The sequence below is a fragment of the Strix uralensis genome, chromosome 20, assembly GCF_047716275.1.
Source record: "Strix uralensis isolate ZFMK-TIS-50842 chromosome 20, bStrUra1, whole genome shotgun sequence".
Classification (NCBI taxonomy): domain Eukaryota; kingdom Metazoa; phylum Chordata; class Aves; order Strigiformes; family Strigidae; genus Strix; species Strix uralensis.
This window is the reverse complement of record NC_133991.1, coordinates 12156982-12173769: the sequence shown is the minus strand read 5'-3', so window position 1 is coordinate 12173769 and position 16788 is coordinate 12156982. Positions and strand designations below refer to the sequence as shown.

The 16788-nt window shown below is 39.4% G+C and overlaps 1 protein-coding gene across 5 annotated transcripts in view; it reads left to right on the top strand.

Annotated features, from left to right (window-relative positions):
* The window catches only part of SYNRG (synergin gamma), a 43680-nt gene that overhangs the window by 9103 nt on the left and 17789 nt on the right, over positions 1–16788 (top strand). For 2 of the 5 annotated variants that reach the window (XM_074890495.1, XM_074890494.1), the window contains exons 6-15: positions 170–281; positions 1426–1725; positions 2467–2691; positions 5176–5253; positions 5956–6152; positions 7016–7264; positions 8085–8221; positions 10713–10831; positions 11010–11072; positions 13572–14522. In XM_074890495.1, the coding sequence (XP_074746596.1) occupies positions 170–281; positions 1426–1725; positions 2467–2691; positions 5176–5253; positions 5956–6152; positions 7016–7264; positions 8085–8221; positions 10713–10831; positions 11010–11072; positions 13572–14522 (2431 nt within the window). The remainder of the gene's footprint in view (positions 1–169; positions 282–1425; positions 1726–2466; positions 2692–5175; positions 5254–5955; positions 6153–7015; positions 7265–8084; positions 8222–10712; positions 10832–11009; positions 11073–13571; positions 14523–16788) is intronic. The other 3 variants (XM_074890498.1, XM_074890497.1, XM_074890496.1) reach the window with 2 other exon arrangements.

Genomic DNA, 16788 nt, shown 5'->3' with positions numbered 1-16788 from the left:
TTCTAAATATGGGAGTTATTGTTGATATGCTTCAAGAAGGCACTGCTGGAGAAAGAAGGGTTTAGTCTAACAGCAGGCATTGCTGATTTTTATACCAAAGCAGTGTAGATATTGAGAGAAAACTGAACTGTTCCATGAATTTTTAAAAATGTGTTCTGTGGTGTTTCAGACAGGTGAAAAAAGCAGAGATGATGCTTTGGAAGCCATTAAAGGAAATTTAGATGGTTTTTCTAGAGATGCTAAAATGCACCCAACACCAGCATCACATCCAAAAAAACCAGGTTTGTCATTTTTCTCATCTTCCAACTGAAAATAAAACTCGTAATGTTTGAAATCCTCAGCAGGGGGAACTAATTCCACGAAGTATTTTTATTTGGTGGTACAAAGTGAGTGGATTAACTGTTTTGTAAAATAAAGTGTCATTCTCGCAACTGTTTGCTTGGTCAGGTTAGGAGGGTGAAATATTAGATACCAGCTTTTATTAGAAGACTGGAAATCTTTAAAAGAAAGCTGAATGTGCTGTGCTTAATGTGAAATACCATGGAAATTGATAATGTGTGTGTTCTTTTCTAGTCAAAGCTTTAATTAATGTTTGGCAGAGTGCTTTTGAAGCCGAGAGGTGCTATACAAGTGCTAAGAATGATCAGAACACTCTATAATGACTTCAGTGTACTGTAACAGCTTACTTGGGCACCATCGCCTGGGCATGGTCAGGCCGAAGCCTTCTGTATTCTCTTCTCAGTAATTACTACATTTGTAACAATTACTACTAAAGATTTCCTGTGGGTTGTAGTATAGTTTGTTCTGTGTCTAGCCTGAAACAAAGCTTATCTGGACAAGCTTTTTTCTATATAAAATCTTAATCTCTAGTGTGGATTTGCTCTTTGATAATTTTGAAGTTACAGGTGGTTTCTGACAATTTTCCATCATCAGTTCTGTTAAAATGGGTAACCATGGAAGGGGTCAAACAGCAGATTGTCTAAATGAGTACGTGTTTCTTACGTATCTTATGATATATTATTTAGCTTTTGAGGATAAAACACTCCTTTGAGGGAGAATGTCCCCCCATGCACACCCTCATTATATCCAGTTTGAAATATTACTTCTTGATTTGTTTTGACCCAGTCTGTTTAAAACAAACAGAATACTTCCATAGCCAGTGTAAGGAATCGAGCTTCAATCAAAGTGTTTACATCATAAAAATCGGGGAGAGAAGATGCACGGTTGGAAGTGGCTGCTCAGTTTTACCTTATGTGTTTGTTATGCTGACAATAACAACTCTTCCCATCTCTCAAGTAATGCATCCTCGGCTGTTTCCCCTCGCCCATTTGCTGTGTATACCTAGGATTTGCCCCTCTTCCTGCCTTTCCACCCATGAACCTTTTTCCTCATCACTTTGCATTGTGTGTTCATTCCATTTTACAGATCACCCCACATCATCCCATTCTGCTGTATCTGTTTCCCACTCTGCTTTTCTCGATGATGAAGAATTTAGTGACTTTATACAAGGGCCTGTTGAAATCCCCAAACTGGTGCCTCAACCCACCTCTCAGCCTTTTCAGCCTTTCCATTCCACTACTGAGGCTGGACAGCTGCTTTCAGAAAAGGCTGTGGTCCAACCTCTCCCTCCAGCCCAGCCTCCAGTGTTATCCATCCTGCATGGTACAACTGGGCAGGTTCCCTATTTTCCTACCTCTGCATCTTCACCCAATGTCCATAAAACAGGTAACTCTAAAGTATCTTTTTTACATGTCACGTTCTGTCATAGAGCTACACAGAGTCTTTACTTAATTTGTTGGGGGTTTTTTTCAGTCTGGTTGAAAGAAGTAATATATAGGCAATTAAGCAGAAACCTGCTGATCCATGGGAGAAGATGATTTAAGTCCCCTTCTTCCTTCCCTTAGAACCACACTGTAAAAGCAAATCACATGTGGATCCAAAGATTGCTAAATGTGCACATGGCTGATTTTAAGTGGATTAAGTCTGGTGTGCTAGCGTCTTCGTAAGTCTGTGTGATAGAAAAAGATACAGTTGAGATGGTGGTGTAAAAAATAACTAATATGTTAATGTGGAGCACTTGTGTGCTTCCTCCCTTGGAGGCTAAATGGATGTCGGTGAGATTAACATGAAGAATTTTGCAGATATAAGTAGATACTGGACACTTCTGCTACTGATGCCTAGATGTTTGTGCAACGATAATCCTAATACAGAAAATAGTTTCATGTATTCCTTCTCCTATTTGTTGCTTTTTGTTTGTTGAACTGGTTGTGTATGCATGGTAAGTAAAGGGCAGAATCGGGCTATAAAAGTGTTTGAACAGGGTGGTGCTGTTGGTCTGAGCTGGGATGGATACTCATCTTGATAACTCACCAGTGGTACCAGTGATACTTTTCCTTTGAAAGTGTGGAATTGCAATCTGGGTGGTTAATAACATAATATAAATAATTCCTCCTGCTGTTTATTCAGGCTCTTCCTTGGAGGAGAAAATCTTAGATAATGGCTCAAATGAACCTGAACAAGAGCAAAGCAAACTTAAAACATCTGAAGTTGGGCACAAAGCCTCGGCTGCGAGCCAAGTTCATCCCAGTCTAACCATCAGTGACTGGGATGTTGTAGGTGGACATGAAAGTGGTACCACTGCTGCAGAGGTGCACAAGGCTTCAGAACAAAACATAGCAGTTGAAGAGTGTGGTGAGCAAATGAAACATTTGACAGAATTTAAATCTAATAAGATGCTGCTTGAATGCTAACACTCTGTACACTAATTCTAAGGCCAATCCTGCATAATTTTGCTCTGAACGCCTGCTTGAATAATATGTCAGTGCCTCCTGCTCCTTGCTAAAAGTGTAACAACTACGATTTTGCTCTGAACTTTTTCCACGTGAGTTTACTGCTGTAATCACCTTTAACATGTTTGTTTAATCAGGTTTGCTGTTTTAAAATATTCTATCCTCTTTCTTGGGGGAAAAAAAAGATGTGCTCTCTAAAGATTTTTTTTTTTTAATTATTTAAGGTAATTTTTTACTAAAGATGGTCAATGTCATGGTGGGTTTTCATCATTTAACTTTGAGGGGATAAAATCTTGCTAGGTTAAAACTTTTAGCTAGTTAATACTTGTTTCCTAGACAACTTGCCCCTCATGTGTTATGTCTAAAACTATCTGTGCTTTAGGGATCAAAATTTAAAAAGCCGCACTAGGTGAAAACTTTAAGCAAGCTTTAGTTCCAATTTGGATTTTATTACAGCTGACTATTGACTGTTTGGTTTTGCTTTATTCCAATCAAAAATAGATGTAAGGTCTCTGGTGCACCTTGATTAGTTCTCTGATGTTGTACTCAAGAGTTACATGAAACATGGGCTCCACTGTAGTCAAGTATGATAAAATGCATGTAGTCCTTTGTGTAATCTCACTTTATGGGGAGGTGAGAGGAGATGGAGAAGGGGGAGAAGGCTCCTGGTCTGTAGATAATTGAATTGGGCACTTTCTTAGAAGTACTGTAACTTTTTATTACTAAACTCATGTGTTCCTTTCCTCAGTCATTGGGTATGTTGCTTTCAAGTGTTTTCCAATATATTTAGAAAAATATATTTAGAAAAATAAGACAAATATATTTAGAAAACATTATTGGATGAAATTAAATGGTCTGACTGAACATTCCTAATAAGTGGAGGGGCATTGTAATACACAGTAAATTGCTAAAAGTGACTTAACTTTAAAGAATATACAGCATGAAATAGGAGCTGTTCACTTATTCATAGTTCAGTCAGTTGCATTGTTCATTCTGTACAAATCTAAGGCAACCTGATGCCTAACTTAAAAAAAAAAAAGGGGGGGTGGGGACGACACAGAGTGAGACAGGAAACTGCCTTCATTTAAAAGTGTGAGAAAGAATGAGTTTAAATACAGCCTGCAGATGAAGGTGGCGTTGGAAGTGATTATGTAGAGCAACAATAGTTAAGAATAGTTCCAAATGTTGTTAAGGGTGCTTTGAAGGATGAGCTGAAATACTTTGTGAGGAACAGAAGTTTAGTAGTTAAGTGATAATGCTGAAAAATGGCAGACCCTTAGTCACCTGGGTATTATCAAAGTTTTAAGTAAGACTCTCATATCTATCAACTAAATATGCCTGCAAATTCCTTTTCACTTCTCAAATTACTTGATTTTTAAGGGGCTGAATTTTGTCAGAGAGATTCAAGGATGAGAAGCCAGAATAGGTAGGATGCAGAAGTGTATGGAGGGGTGGTTAAAGCTGAAGAATAATGAGACTGGAGGAAGTAGCAAATTTATTTTACTTGGCTGGTGAAATGGAAGGAATTGCTCATATTAAAATGTACTTGGAGTTGTGGGATGATTAGAAATTAGACTGCAGTCAGGAGAGAATCCATGTGGAAGATGAGGAGATGCAAGGGCACTGCAAAAGACAATGAAATCTGAAATGCTTCTGATTTTTGTCAGAGCTTCATTCAAGATGAGCATAAAATCTGCTCAGGGAGACTAGATAGGAAGTAAAACCATGAGACTGAGGGGAAGAGTCCACACAGTGGAGAAGGAAATAACCAATTTGCAGGGAGTAGAGTGTGGCAGATCGTGCTGTGGAAGCCTGTAGTAGTGAAGGCAGCTGGGATGTCTCCTGGATCTGAAGACTGGGAGCACTGGGGCAGTGGATACGTTTTTGTGAACATGGGATAAGATCTTGCTGAGATTCAGTCTAATGGGCTGTTTGTGGATTTCCCTGATCAGGATGTTCTGCTGGAACACTGTGGTTCTTATGGTAGGTATGAATTTATTTATTCCACAAGTAGCCCTAATAGCATATAGTTGATGGGAAGACTAAATTTGATAAGGTGCAGCTATGAAATTTTGAGAGGCAATGAGACTTGAGCTTCTGTACAACTAGAAATTAAGAGGGAGGCAGATGAGGAGCTCCTTATTTCATTATATAGTTAACTATTTTCTTGCTGCTACTGCCAAATCATTCCAGTTATTATGTTGAAATATATACTCCTGCAGTAGCTGGTTTTCCTCTGAGCATGGTGATTCCTACCTGAAATCTTTGCCTGAAATGCTAAAAGCTACTGACCAGCTGTGATCTAGTCTCTAAGATGTTTATGCTTTGAATCGGTATATCCTAATACAACTCTCTGTCTTTTTCTTACTGAATGGTATACGTGTAGGTGTTGGAGTGTTCCCTTCACAGGACCCAATTCAGCAAATGATGCCTCCTTGGATTTACAACGATAGCTTGGTCCCAGGTAAACAAGAAAGTGGGCGTTTAGCCAAGTGGGCAGTGTGAGGTCTGAATGAACGTGTGCTTATGTTGCCATTTATTGATCAAAGCATTATTCTTCAGTCATCAAATGAATCCTGTGTCTTTGGTATGTTACATATTTATGGTGGCTTTATCTGCATTTGGAAAAGTATGGGTTTTATTCGAGCATGATAAATGTTTAATCTAGAATTTGTTATGACAGCACATTATGCTAGTAGAGGTTGCATCACTGATAACACTGCTTCATGGGTAGTCTGGTTTTCGGCGTTCTTGTAATTAAGCAGGCTCATTTCGTAAGGATATTTATCTTGTATATGCAAATAACAAGTAAATAGAAAATTACATGCTGTAGTAAGTATTGATTACACTGAGGTTTAAATACATAAAGCTGTTATAGCTATCTTTTTATAGGGATTATCCTGCAATTTCATTGAAGAATCATGTTTTGAAATGGAGCACTGAGTGTATTTTATATAAAATATTTGTTTGCTTGTGTTAAACTTGTCTGTAAAGACCATCCAATAACGCATTTAGATGAAACATGATGATACAATACAATGCCAGAATGCACTTTGAGTGTTATTAATTTGATACAATGTTGAGTTTGAGACAAAATAGAAAAGACATCCTAAATTCACTTGAAAACAGCAGTTGTCACTGTCTAATACTGACTCCCTCTTAACAGACTTGTATAAGAAAATTTTAGAAACCACTTTGACTCCTGCTGGAATAGATACAGCTAAACTCTATCCCATACTGATGTCGTCTGGATTGCCCAGAGAGACCCTGGGGCAGATATGGGCTTTAGCCAACCGTACAACCCCGGGGAAGCTGACAAAGGAAGAGCTCTACGCTGTCCTGGCGATGATAGCCGTAACTCAGGTACGACTGAGGCCTGGGAGGTGAGCGCAAAAGGTGGATGGCTTCACTAATCTGCTGTAGGTTGTGTGTTAGCACAAGTGGCTGGTATAGCACACCTGTAGTAAAATACTACTTCTGTTGAAGTCCAGAGGAGAAACTCCCCTTGTAGCTTCAGTGGGATTATAACTTCATCCCCTGCAGTTACATTTCAGTTACTCCTTTCTTTAGTGTCAGCTGAGGGTAGTTCTTAGATATACCTACCAAACGCACTTACTTGTATTTCTAGTAGAAAATACTGGCAGTTTTCCTTCTGTTGTATGCACATCTGTTTTCCTCAAACTATATGGTATCCCAAACTATATTCCTGTATCCCTCAGTCTGCAAAGAGCTAGACTTGCTACCTCTCTCCTGAACCAGTGGAGTGTTAGTTTTAGGCTTCCATTCTTTGTCAGCATAGTGTCATCTCTTACCAGTTTATCTCTGGATACCAGCCCTGTATGAAAACTAAGGCAAGATGTCTCGAGTGATGAGGATTGAGGGTGAGGTACCTTGTGGGAGTGGTGTGTGGGAAGGACAGTAGAGCGCACACCGGGCACAGCATAGCTCTGCTTACTGGGGCTTATGGGGTTGGTGAACGCTGAGCCTCTGCCCACCCAGGCAGGTATCATGAGCCTCTGTGTAACTCCAGCCATCAGGGTGGGATTCACTTATTGAGGCTTCTGATAGCATGTTTTGCTTTGGAAGGTTTGCTTGAAGCTTGACCAGTACCCTGCCCTTCCATGATTTCAGTAATACAAGCTAGAAACCGGAATTGAGGCCGCAGTAAGCCTTTCTGTTGATGTGGCCACGTGTGTATGGTTGTCTTTGCTTTTCTGCCTTTGCAGAGAGGAATCCCTGCAGTGAGTCCTGACGTGTTAAACCAGTTTCCAGCTGCCCCCGTTCCTACTTTAACTGGATTTCCGCTGCCACTGCCTGCCGCAGTGAGCCCGCAGCCCCTTCTGCCCTCCGCGCCGCAGGTCTCCGTGCCTCTCAGCATCGGGCCGGCCGTGATGGGGATGAGCATCACGGCACCGGCGGGCGGAGCTGCAGGACAGCCTTCCGGAGGCTTCGTGCCGCCCTACCAGCCCAGCCAGGTTAGCTCCCTCTTCTTGCCTGCCAAATCTCCCTTCTCCCGGAAAGAGAATGAGCCCGGCTCGTTTAACGCTATGTAGTGGCAACAGGCTTTAAGTAAACACCAAAAACGAGCTGAAATCTGACCCATGACATCTGAAAGCATGAAGTCACGCCGCTAAGGATGTGCTTTTATTTTTCCTGTTTCTTTCTGGTGGCATTAGAAGAGGTACAAAAGCATTCTCCATGACAAACTAATTGCATCGAAGGAGGATTTCAGTTGTAGTTAGGATTTTGTAATGCACGTAAAATGGAATTTTACACAGCAGATGCTAGTAGCTGGTAAAATAAGTCTGAGTTTTCAGGAGAAGCTGAGAGCTATGAAAACCTCTGGTTTACAACACTGTAAATCATGTGGGGGATAAATTTTGCTGTTTGCAAATATGGTTCATCCTTCTTTGGAAAATATTTATTCTGATGCTTTTGCTGTGTCTATTGATTTTAAATTATTGATTGACTTAAGTGATTAATATTTGTTGCATATTAAAAGATTACATGGCTATGATCAAGAATACATTTAATGTGAAAGGAGTACTGTTCCTTATTCACCCGTTCTTTGGGCATACTACGTGTAGTCCTGTACACCTTGTGTGTGTTTTGAGTTGCAGGTGAAGTGGAAACACTGACCATGCTAATTTTACATGCTAACGTGGAAAGGATTTTTCCCTCTTTTGCTTTTTTCCCCCCCTCTTGAGTCAATCAGCTACTCTGAACTGCTTTCACCCCATATGACAATTTAAAAAGACAACAGTGTAGCAGTTTACATTGTTGTTTCTAATTCAGGTAGTAAAAGCAGAAGATGATGACTTCCAGGAGTTTCAAGATGCTTCAAAGTCTGGCTCACTGGATGACTCTTTCACTGATTTCCAAGGGGATGTAGCTGGCTCCTCCAAAGCAGCCAGTTCACAGCACCGGAGCAGGTAGCAGATCCTTGATTTCCACTCCTTCAGTATTTTAGAACTCTTTTTAAGAAATGAAATGTTTTCCTCTCTTGTGGGTAGCTTTCCAGCCTGTAATTTTCTTCTGTCACCTGACACGTCTACTCTGACAGTTTCTTTTGAAGGTTGTTACAAGTACAATTAGGCTTTCTGAATCAAAAACGACATTTGATGTGCCATAGGTGGTTGGCCATTCTTTAGCATTCTAGTCATCATGCTGAGGTAAATTGCGTTTACAAGGTTTGGGGATAGGTTTTCAAGTGTTTATACTACTGCCCAGGCAATTGAAAGTTACTTCATACTGTGCATTGAGGCAAAAATCTTATGTAAAGCTATTCAGAAAAAATACACTGGGAGAGAGGAGTTCTGCATTCAGTGCTGTGTGCTGCCATTAAAAGTGTGACCCCGTGTTTGTTGGAGATGATAGAAACCATTTGCTGACATCAAGGTCTTTCTTCGGGCCCTGAATATAGACCCCAAAATTCACGCAAAGAGCACAACATTGTACTCTTAAATGACTGAGAACTCCAGTGGACAGGGGTTTTGTTATTTCTATTGTTTGTCTGGCCAGTGCTTAAACTTTTGCTAACTGACTATAAATCTCAGCTGAAATCTCATTCAGACTTCAGCAATCTTGGCTTTTCATTTGGGAGACTGCCAAAATGTAATTCCAGATCAGGCTCATTTTGTATAACAAAATAAGTAAGCATGTTTACTCCCTTTCAGAATTTACAATTAATCTTTCAAAGTCCTGTGACTACAAAATTTCAGTGTTGTTTCCTTTTGCTGCACATGGCAAACTTTTATGTACCTCCCAGGTGTCTAATTGTAGACATACAAATTTTCTGTGTATCGAACTGACTGTTCTCCGTTGCAAATAGAACTAGTGCTTTCCAGGTGAACAGCGATTACCAGTTGCTCCCTCAACAGTGATGTCAAATGGGAATACTAAAACAAATTGTTCTGTTACACCGTGCCTAACGGGATTGTATGGAGAAATTAAATTTTGCTGATGTAAATCAATGCCACGTGCATCTGAAGATGCTCTATTTTAAGTATATCTTCATTTGTGTTAGACATCATTCTGCAATTAAAGCTATTCTGCTGCTGAAAGTTTTAACAGAAACGTTATTTGTAAATTCCACAGGGGAATCATTAAAAAAATATGTATATATTTTTTTTTTAAAATGGTGTTTCTTTTCCACTGCAGCAGTTCTCTTTATTCAGCTGTAAAAGCATTCAGTTTTGAACAGAACGTTACAATGAGCTATAATCTAATTGCTTATGGAGCTTTATTTAAAAAAAAAGCCATCTGTAGAGTACAGATGATTAACCATTACATTTGCCAAGATTGCATATCTAATAGCCTGGTTTGCAGTGATGTGAAATTTAATTATATTACCCTAAGCTATATTTTTTTGACATTGCACTGTCTGTCTGCAAGCATCACAGACCATCATTAGCACGTGTGTGCAAGTGCTGGGTTTGTATGTTGCTTGTAGGCTGCTGATAAGGAGATTTAAATGGCTCTGGAAAGATTCTTGCTTCAGGCCAAGGAACGCCATAGAAATTCATTCACGTTTTCAATGTGCATGGTATTGAATGACATAAACGAGAGGTAAAACGCATCATTCATATGTAAAGGATGTTGTTCTGTAGAGCTGCCAAGGTCTGATAAGGGGGCTTGTGTGGAGGGCGCAGAGCTCTCGCAGAACGTCTTCTAAATTTTACAGCAGTTGCTAACATGGTGTTAGGTTATTATGGCAGTTTTACTATATAAAGTAGACTGTGTTTATGTGCAAAAAGATTTGCTTGTGTAGCGGTGGGCTAATCCGTATTTTGCTAATTAGATAGCTTCCTAAACTCGCTGATTTGCACTGACAGAAATTCAGAGTTATCCTTTTGAACAGTGGTGTCACTTCATTCTCTTAATTTTGCAATATGTAATGAAATATAATCAAAAGTAGGTAAGCTGACATATGGAGCTGACAAAATCTCATGCAGTTTTAACTCTTTACCATATGCAGTTCTATCAGGGAGAATTGTCCTTACGCTGCCCTGGGCAAAGCGAGAGATTAAACTGCAGCGATTCCTGGTCTGTGTGTGTGTGCGTGTTCTCTCCTGGGCTAGGAATTCCTGCGGTGTAAAGTTCTGGAGCGTTTTGTTCATGTTCTGGTACAAATTAAAATCGAGAAGGTTGAAAATTGACTTGGGGCCTAAAGAAATGCAATTAGGTGAGATAAAGTGCGAATTCACCCGTCAAGTTACGCAGCTGCCTGTTTCCATGCTCTTATTCTTAATAGGTGTTGAGGTAGTTTACGTCAGTTCTTGATTAAGCACTCTAGGGTACAGGCTTAGGTTTAGTGATCCAAATTGTGCAGTCATAGTAAGAGGCTCCTTTAAGTAAATCCTGGAAATGTAGATTTCTTCTGGATAAATTAAGGAACTTTGCCTTTATCTCTTTTGTTTTTAGTGTTCCTTCTTTACTAATGCCACTCCCAGGTAATAAGACACTCTCGTCAACTGATAAGTATGCTGTGTTTAAAGGAATTGCAGCTGAGAAGCCTTCTGAAAGTACAGCTACTTTTGGAGGTAAAAGGAAAAATATACAACCACTATGAGCAATTTATTGTAATATTTCATATATCTTGGTTTTGGCACTGATAAGATATTAATATTTAAAAATCAGAACAATTATGCCACTATAAAATTTTCTATATGAATTCATAATACCTTTATGTAAATGTATTTCTTTTCTCATATTCACTAGATGGTGGAGACAAGTATAGTGCTTTCCGTGAATTAGAACAGCCATCAGAGAGCAAATACTTAGGTAAGCAGTATGTTTTTTGGAGCTGTTTTAACATATTTGCTTTGTATTTTTTTAGTAGTTCTCTATGAGCTGCAGAATTTTCATTGCTAGAATTCTAGAATAATGGTGCTTCTGCTTCTCTAAACAACTTAGCAGGAAGTATCCTGAAAAAATAGTGCAATATACTATTGGAACAATGTACAAATTGTATTTCTCGAAGACTGGCATCTCTTCTGGGTGCTTCTGAACTTTATTTTAAAATGATGTGGTTGGAATTTGTTTGTTTTAAGGAAGGAATCATATTCTCAGAAGACAGAATAAGATGCTTCTGGACAAAATTGCAACTTTTTTCTATGGTTAGGGCAGAATTTAAACTTTTCATGTCTCTGGTGCTCTAAGAATAAATCTGATCGCTTATTTTGAAACTTGTGTTTAACTGTTTTTGATTGGGAAAAGTAAAACCTAATTGGCATCTGAAGTACAACTTCTGTGTAATTACCAAAGCAGAGTCTCCCTCAGCCTTTTCCAGAACCATCTATGTCAAACTCACTTATGCAATGTAAGTGGTAATCTCATCTTTTTAATCAAAGGGGGGGGGGGGGGGGAAATCTCAAACTCCTACTGACTTCCATACATTATCAGTAGACAGATCAGAAGATAAATGTATCACTAACTTAACCTGCCTTCCACAGAGTTATGTTATAGCCAGCATTTTGTTTGATTACTAGAGAACAATTTTAGATTCTAGGGTACAACTGCTTACCTGAGTTCACTCCTCCTCCTCCTTATTTCTCAAAGATGGAATTCTTTTTTTCAGACACTGAGTTTCTGAAACTCCTGTAATGTTTTGTGAGATTCTCAAGCTCAATACCTTTTCAGGATTAAATGCATGCAATGAAATGAAATAACATTTTATCTCTTTCTGTACATGTTCTAAAATATAGAAAATTACTATATTTGCCAGCTGTCCAGGTCTGACCACTCTTAACCCTTTCACCAGCTTACATTTCTAATGGAAAAGTTTGCAATTCATCAGTAAGTTTAGTTTGCTGTGATGTTTTAGTTTTGATCAATGAATAGCAGTTTCATGAATATTTGTATTGTTGCTGGGCCAAGTGAGTTGATTTGGAGGGGAGGGAGAATGGAAGAATATGTCAGGTAGAGTCGTGGTCCTTTTTTACCATTATAAAGAGTAGTATTTTAAGTCTTGGTTAAACTGATTTAAAGTATAACACTGTGTGGTAGCTAAGAATTAAATGTTAATGGTGTGCTTCTAAAATAGAACAAAATCTGTTTATTCGACACTTGTCTTAAAGTATACATCAATACTTTAAAATTACAAGTAGTCTAAGTACGGACATGCTGGTGAATGGGTTAAACAACTCAACATATTTTCATGTTCAAAAGAAATTGCTTTATAAAAAAATAATTGTATATGAACAGGAAGAAACTTATAAAATTAGTACACCAAAATATTTAATGTAAATTCAATGAAAACGTTGTTGCCTAATGTTTAATCAGGTTTAAATTACAATCCTTACATAGCACAACCTTACATTCAGTAGGTAGCTGAACTAGAGATCTCCACATCTCATGATTAATCATGCTCACTTGCACGTGACCGAAGCTTCTTAGTAAAACTGGAATCAGTCTTAGCAGAAGCTAGAAGATGCCTGGGCTACATTGCATTTACTGAAGTTCTGATCCCTTAACACTATGGTGTGTTTAGGTGAATCTGGCAGAAGGAAAACATGATAGGTTAAAACGAGAGCTTAAAAATGTTCTAAAACAACACATTAGGATGACCACCTTGCGTTATTTCCTGTTTGGGCCTCTGTCTCTTCCGCCTGTTGGTTCCCCTCCGTGCCTGGTGGGTAGGCTTGCTGGCTGTGTGCCTCCTGTTAAGCGAGCCTTTTTCAAAAGTACCTTCAGCCACCAGGCAAGTCTGGTTTGGTTGATCTCTCCTCTGTTCCCCTTTCAGCTTATCAGCAGGGTTGCTTTTGTCTCAACTCTCTGCTGACGCTTCACGAGGCAACTGTGTTTGGGCAATATTTCGAAGGGAGGGAGGGAGGAGGAGAATTGTAAGAAGGCAAATACTGTATTGGTATAAGTGAAATTGGAGATTACAGTCATTGCTTGGCAAATATGAGAAGGATGAGGTGGGAAGCAGAACTTACGTGGAAGCTGAATGAGACAGTACTGATCACCTTTTGAATCTATTGGTCGTGGTGTCTTTTGATATTAACTCAGTGTAAAGGGAATTTAATATGACTTTGAGGCTATTTGAAAGACTTAAGTGTTTGCTGGAATGAATATTATAATCGCTGACCTTGAAACTTGTGTGGTTCATAGAAGTTGAGTTTGCAGTTCTATGTGCATCCTGAGGTCTTAATTTAAATAGTTTGCATAAAAACTTCTGACATTGCATGAAATAATTTGCTTGCTTGCATGGTGTGAGTATGATGTATTTGTTGTCACTGCAGTGTCTTATTTTTGGTTTTTTGTTGTTTTTATTCTTAGGAGATAACCTTGCAGAATTCAAGCCTGCAGGAACCGATGATGGTTTCACAGATTTTAAAACCGCTGACAGTATCTCACCATTAGAGCCACCTACAAAAGACAAAACCTTCCCCACATCCTTCCCTTCTCTGCCCGTTCAGTCAAAGCAGCAAACACAAGCAAAGACCTCTTTGAATCTTGCAGACTTGGATCTCTTTTCCTCTACTGGAGAAAACAAGCAGCCATCCTTTCCACCTGCATTTAATACGTCAAAACCGGGCTCCTTTCCTCCACCACCCCTTCCATCTACCACTGCCCAACCAGCACCCAGCAAAAGTTCAAGCTTAGCTGATGACTTTGGAGAGTTCAACCTTTTTGGGGAATTTTCTAATTGCGCATCAGCCAGTGGACAAGATGACTTTGCAGATTTTATGGCTTTCAACAACAGCAGTGGATTTTCCGAACAGAAAACAGATGACAAATACAATGGACTTAAGCTAGAGGCCAGTCCTGTTCCTCAGCCTGGCTCATCGGTCAGCATGGTGAAGAGTGGGCAGAGTTCTGCCACCGCGGCTACGCCCACCAAATACGACATCTTCAAACAGCTTTCTCTGGAAGGCTCTGGAGCTGGCTTTGAGGAGGCGAAGGACAACACGCTTTCTTCAGTGAAGAGCGATGATGATTTTGCCGACTTCCACTCTAACAAGTTTTCTTCCATGTGCAACAATGCAGATAAGTCCTTGGTGGACAAAGTCGCGGCTTTCAAGCAGGCCAAAGAAGACTCTGCTTCGGTGAAGTCTCTGGATCTCCCTTCTATTGGTGGCAGCAGTGTCGGCAAGGAGGATTCTGAAGACGCGTTGTCTGTTCAGTTTGACATGAAACTGGCTGATGTGGGAGGAGATCTTAAGCATGTCATGTCTGATAGCTCTTTGGATCTGCCAACAGTTAGTGGCCAGCATCCACCAGCAGCAGGTGAGGAACTGGTTAGATTGCTCTGGTAACGTAGGTGATGGAGATTTTGGTGTTCTGTGTGCTAAATTACAGTATTATGCACTAGTCTTTCAGCAGTGAAAGACTTCTAAATATGTGCACCCGCTAGCCAACAGCCCCTTAGCAGGGCAGCGTTTATTTTTTGTCTTAGAAGACTATAAATAGATTGAACAGTTTGAACTCCATGCCAGTTTATTTTTGAGATTTGACAACATCAAATTACTGGTACCTGTTAGCTCTTGTCACTTAAGGGATTCAGGTGGAAAATTTTCTAATGCAAACAATGTAATTCCATTTATATTTGCAAGATGAATGGCAGAGAGTCTCACTTTAATCTCTTGGTTTCAACAAAGCATTTGGCTTGGGGACTTAACCCGCTCTGCGCTTCTAAAAGGGTAGGCAGAACACTAATTTGTGCTGTTAATGAAAAGCTGCCTAATCAACACCACTAGTATATTCCCGTTACAGTGGGGCTTAATCTGCGTAGCCAGTATTTTGCAGGACTGCAAGTAGAAGCATTGCGTATACTTTTTAGAGTTAAAACCCTCATTGGAATAGTTGTGCAAAGGGCCTGTAAATGCTAATCTCACCATTGGTAACTCCTGGACCTAAATTTAAAACCATGGGACTTTTACTTTATCCTTATCAGGTTTTCACCTTCTTTAATTTCCCTTTATGAAAGTGCTCCTGAGAGAGTGAATTGACCACCTCTGATCTGATCACATATCATAAAACAAATTTCCCAAGTGTCCTGCTTTTTCTTTTCGTGTGTACATAGGAAGGTAAGATGTAGTTAAATGTTCTGTGGCCTTCAATAACACGGGAACCATAACTGTGTCCTAGCGACAAGTATTATGCAGTCAAAAGCTTTTCTGAACAGGGGGGAGCATACAAACTGTAACAGCTGTTACTGCAAGAATTGGTTATTTCCATATGAAATATTTCTTCCATTTTTGCAGATATGGGTAGAGAAAATACACAGTACTGTAATTTTGCATTATATGATATTTTTAAGTAGGGGAGAGAATTAAGTTGGCAACTTTGACATGGAAGATGCTCTATAACAGGGTACAAAATATCAGGAATAATTTATTAGCAAAGACATTTAATTTTCATATTACTGCTTGGTAAAATTCCAAGTTGAGTGAGCTGTCAAAAACGTAGCACCTACAGTGTATTCTTGAATGTTTACTTTGGTTTTGAAAGCACTTTTTCCTAATATTTTTCTAGCCTCTTTTGGTGGTAGTTTGACTTATGTAGCTCTTCTACAGGATGTGAGCTTTTACCACAGAAATCAGTGATTAATAATTGCCATTTAGTGGCAGGAAAGACTTTTTTGGTTTGTTTAAAGGGGTTAGCTGATCATGTGCTTGTTGCTAAACTTTTGAACTCTGAAGTATTAATTAGAAGCTATTTTTATTAAACTTAAACAAGTCTGTATTCTCCTATGGTGCCAAGCTAGATGTTTTTCCACGGGGAGAGTTATACTCCATTTAACTGTTTGGATTTTGTAGCGGAGCGTGCCCTGGACGATCTGTTACAAATATTTCTGTGCTCACGTGCTCCTTTATGTGTGTTTGATGCATTTCAAGCTACGAACTGCTGATGTTCAAGTCTCTTTTTTTCAGTTTACATAAAGTTAAAAAGCAGATTTTTTTTTTTTTCTCTTCATTTTCTTCGATCTGTAAATCTAATGTCAAAAAGGGACAGTATCGCTTTGTCATCCTCACTGCTGAGAAATGGGAGACCAGTCATTGGGAACTGTATGTTTGCAAGCACCGTGAAACATCTCCGGTGAAACAGCAGCGGGACAGAGGTGCTGATAAATGATTTGACTTTTCTGACATACTGATACAGAGGTCTTTATCCTTTGGCTATTGAGACTTCACATTGCTTAGCTTCCAGGTACGGGCAGGTAGGTTGCTTATGCTGGGAATTAGAAAGAAATCGTTGAGTTGCTGCCCATACAACGGACTTTGGTCTCTGAGGGAAGAAAGGTTTTCAGTTTTGCTCTCTCCAAAGGGGATACTGTCTCTTTAAACTTTGCTATAATTCTTTGTGTGGAAGGTAGATTATACTAATGTTGCCTGATTTCTCTTGCATTTACTTTGTATAACCCTTTGAGCACTGGCTGCATGCTCTTAGTTTCAACCAGGCTGCTTCTTTTAAACCAAATATGTTTCACTCCAAGACAAAAGCATTTAATTATCACCTGTTTATGTTACATGGACCTAATTTGTTCTGTGTC